The sequence below is a fragment of the Sodiomyces alcalophilus genome (genome assembly GCF_042370955.1).
Source record: "Sodiomyces alcalophilus JCM 7366 unplaced genomic scaffold ACRALscaffold_3, whole genome shotgun sequence".
NCBI classification, from domain to species: domain Eukaryota; kingdom Fungi; phylum Ascomycota; class Sordariomycetes; order Glomerellales; family Plectosphaerellaceae; genus Sodiomyces; species Sodiomyces alcalophilus.
In genome coordinates this window covers 2,684,151-2,688,137 of record NW_027263534.1, presented here as the reverse complement: position 1 = coordinate 2,688,137, position 3,987 = coordinate 2,684,151, and the positions used below count along the sequence as shown (strand labels likewise).

At 40.3% G+C, this 3,987-nt stretch overlaps 1 protein-coding gene across 1 annotated transcript; it reads left to right on the top strand.

Annotated features, from left to right (window-relative positions):
• Window positions 1-281: 281 nt before the first annotated feature.
• On the top strand, window positions 282-1,901 carry ACRALDRAFT_1069765 (uncharacterized protein; the record flags this gene model as incomplete). Its single annotated transcript, XM_071017697.1, has 8 exons — window positions 282-288; window positions 457-481; window positions 518-523; window positions 1,244-1,316; window positions 1,370-1,553; window positions 1,653-1,674; window positions 1,724-1,793; window positions 1,863-1,901. 8 exons carry the CDS (start codon window positions 282-284, stop codon window positions 1,899-1,901), a joined length of 426 nt encoding a protein of 141 aa, XP_070876165.1.
• Between the last annotated feature and the right edge of the window lie 2,086 nt (window positions 1,902-3,987).

The following is a 3,987-nucleotide window of genomic DNA, read 5'->3' as shown; positions in this document are numbered from 1 at the left end:
CGCTTTACTAGCTCCCCCTAAGGGGACGCTTATTCCTTAAGTCCTTCTTAGTAGTATCTTTAGCCCAATTATCTTAAAGGTATAGAAGTTAAAGCATTGTAACGAAAAGGATAGTCTAGGGACTTCAGTCAAGGAAAAGATATTATAGAGAAGGCTTAATAGCTTAGTATAGTAGAGTGATTATAGTATATTCGTTACCTAAGCGCTGACTTTAAACTAAGACTTTAACTTAAGGAATTAACTATATCCCTTAATACACGTATAGAGGTAGGTTTTAATTAATGGTCTGTGCGCGACTATTAGTCCGACTATATACCGACGGGTCTGCGATTATCTTATTATATTTACCTGCTTTTTCTATTTCTTTTTTTCTATCTCTCTTTTTATTATAATATTATATATTCTTATTAACTAAAGCTTTATATAATAAGGTTAAAATAACCAGAAAATTAATAGTAGTAGATATTCCTAATAAGGTAGGGTAAGAAAACATTATCGTGTTATATCAATGACGTGAAGCTGTGATCAACCGAACCGAGCTATAGAGATACAATAGATTGCCTTGATTCCACACCTCAGGCTCGTAGGAGGCTAAGCTATATATAGGCTGTGCCTCGGCTATCTACAACCAATAGGAATCCCCGTCTAGTAGCCTGTTTTATCCATAAGCCACACCTGCTCTAGTAGCTAGTAGCCTAAGAGCTCGGAGACTAAATTCCGAGCTGCGTAGCCGTATCGGTATAACTATATTTACATAACCCATTTAGTTATATAACACACCCCCTATTTCGAGTTATTTATTAAAAAACACTCGGAATGTACCCAGGCTGGAATCAAACTATAGTTAAAATAGCTTTAAAGAGCCGTTTAATAGAAAACCATAAAGGAAACAGGTTTGAAAGAGATATAAAAATAACATAAAAGAAATAGAAAGGGATAGTCAGAACAAAGCAAACAGGCAGCCTAAAATAGCAACCTAAGAGCAATATAAGCTAGAGGTTAGCAGGCGGATCGCTATATATAATTTTCGTAGCCCGGCGGTTAAAATCGAGTTCTTTTAGTTAAATAACCTTCTCGTTAACGATTCTTAACGTTTTTAATGATTTTTAAGGACATCTTTTCTGTTTTTTTATTCTCCTAGCTCTTAATTTCTTTTCCGTTCTCTTACTATAGTAAGCCGAGCTCGAAAACGTCTTAAAGAGCTGCGTGAGTGCTAATAGGAGTAGGCTCCTAAGAAGAATAGTGTCGCCGCTAAAAAGGCTGCCCCTACTAAAAAGGGTGCTATAAAGACGGGCCGGGTCGCTAAGACCGCTAAAGTGAGTTGATTATTAGTAAGAGAGACGAGTATTCTTTACTAATCGAGCTATAGAAGAATACACGTAAGGCCGCTAAAGATACCGCTAATACCGCCGCCGCCGCTAATACCACTACCACCGCCGCCACCCCTAACGCTGCCGCCGAGGGCTCGGGTAGCTCGGCTACCGCTCCTAAAGAGCGTTATTCGGCTAAAAATCCGCCCCCTGACTTTGTTAGGGAAAAATTCGATACGCCGTGTAAGCCTTACGTTAAGGCTTAGATTACGGGACAGGACACCTTCGTCCGTTATATCTCTATTTATAGTATTACTAAGCGCTACGAGAAGTGTTTCTTAGGCGGGTATAAGTGCCACCTATAGTAAGTGTTATTTTATTAAGTTAAGCTATGTAGAAGCTAACGAGTATAGCCCTTTAGTCGTGGTCCCTATAGCCCGCCGTGCCGCTATCGCCGAGAAGGAGGTGGCTAACGAGGTTAATGTTAGCGTTAATAATATTATAAGTTCGCTCCTAGACTATTATTAAGTAGCTGTTTTCTGACTTTTATAGCTTCTTAACCGTCTACGCCCTGCCCTACGGCTTTCTTAGGATCTGCTTAAATACCCTAAGTATCCCGGGATTTTTAAGCCGGCCTACTAGGCTCCTGTCGCTCTAGGAGCTAGTGCGGCTATAGCCGCTAGCGCTGATCCGAAAGAGCGGATTAAACACTATCTGATAACCGCTATTAAGGATATTTTTAGTATAGTCGATAAGGCCCGAGAGGGTCTTATTAAAACCCGCGGGGCGTCGCCTCGTAGTGTTACCCCCTTTACTTAGAATAAGCAGAACTAAGCTAGTAAAAAGGAGGCGCCGGCCGCGGAGGCCGTTAGTATTAAGAGTGCCCCTAAGGGCGTTATTACTACTATCGGTGGAGGTGGAGATATTATTATTTAAGTGTTATTAGAGTAGTCTTTAGTTATTGTTCTTTCCGGCTTTGGCCGATAAAATCCTATCCCTTACTATGCTACTCTAAATTCCTAATCGTCGCCCGCTAACTAGGTTAAGATATGCTTTGAATTACTCGAACTTTTAACGACTAAGGGCCTTCGTGAGCCCGTCTACCGGTATCTTGGCGGTTAGTAAATAGACGATTTAAAAAGCTCCCTTCTTATGCTTTTAACGTATCCATAAGCTCTGAATATTAACGTGACGAAGCCTGGTCTTAATTCGGGCGCGCTCTTCCACTATAAGCCGAATCGTCTAGCAGTTATCGTAGGCTATCCCCTAGGGGGTCCCGGAGTTAAACCGTATTTCCGTAAATAGCCGTTTTAGGCTTATAGTCTCCTTTATAGTTTCCTATAAAGCGAGTAACTTAGCTTCCGTTAAAGAAGTCGTGATAGTCGATTATCTTAAGGCTTTCTAAACCACTAAGCTGCCGAATAGGCTAACGAGATAGCCTTACGAGGAACGCCGGGTTTTAAGGTTATTAGTAAAGGATACATCGCTTATAATCACTATAACCTACGTTACGTAGCTCGAATCTATACCGTACTAGATTATTAAGTCCCGCGTTACGTATAAATAACGAATCGCTTATTCCACGGCTTCTTAATGCTCTTTTAACGGGTTAGTTAGGAACCTAGAAAGCGAGGAAGCAGAAAACGCGATATCTGGCCGTAGTATTATTACTATATAGAGTAATGAGCTAACCTTCTCCTAAAAAGCCTTAATCTCCTGTTATATAGCCTGGTCCTCCCGCTTTATAAGCTCGGCAGTAGGGATTAGTATACTAGGATATATATTCCGATCTACCTAGTTAAAGCGAGCTACGATCTTTTCGATATAGGACTTATACGATAAGAAGATCTTTTAGTTAGGTCGGTCTCGGATAATACGTATACCTAGAAACCACTCTGCGTCCCCTTTCTTAGAGAGCTTGTATTTATTTTTTAATCCCTTAATAGCTTTAATAGCTATATATAGGCGGTCCTAATAGTAAAGGAACAGAATATCGTCTATAAAGAACACTATAAGGGTATCGCGAGCTTCTAAAAAGAATAGGCACGGCTCCTCCTTACTATAAACTAAACTAACAGATTCGAGCGTTATAGTAAGGTCGTTATACCATAGAAAAGGGGAATCGCGTAGGCTATATAAGGCTTTATCGAGCTCTAAGCTAGTCTCTGGCTTTTTAAAGCTATCCGGTAACTAATAGATAACAGGCTCGCCGTCTTTGCTTCTTTCGGCGTTAATAAAAGCGTTAACGATATCGAACTACTTAATTTCTAAGTCGAACTATGCTATAAGGGCTACTACCACGCGGAAAGAATAAAAAGCGAGTATAGTAGTATAGGTGCCCTTAATCGTAGAGCTTACTTATAGGTCTCCTCGAATAATAAGGCGCGATTTATATCGCTCTAAAATACCCTCTTTATTAAAAACATATATAAAAACCTATATTAAGGGAATCGGCCTTATAGTGGCCTGGTTCCTAGGGATCTCGCGCTATATTTTCTTCTCGCGCAGCTTATTCACTTCCCGATAAGCTGCTTCTTTAAATTATAAGCCTATAGGATATAAGTAAAGATCTTTTTAGTGCCTTAGCAGAGGCTTAAGGTTATCGTGATATATCGGGTTATCGCTCTTAGGCTCTAACGAAGATAAAGAAGTCTCTGCCTATTTACCCTTAGTAGCC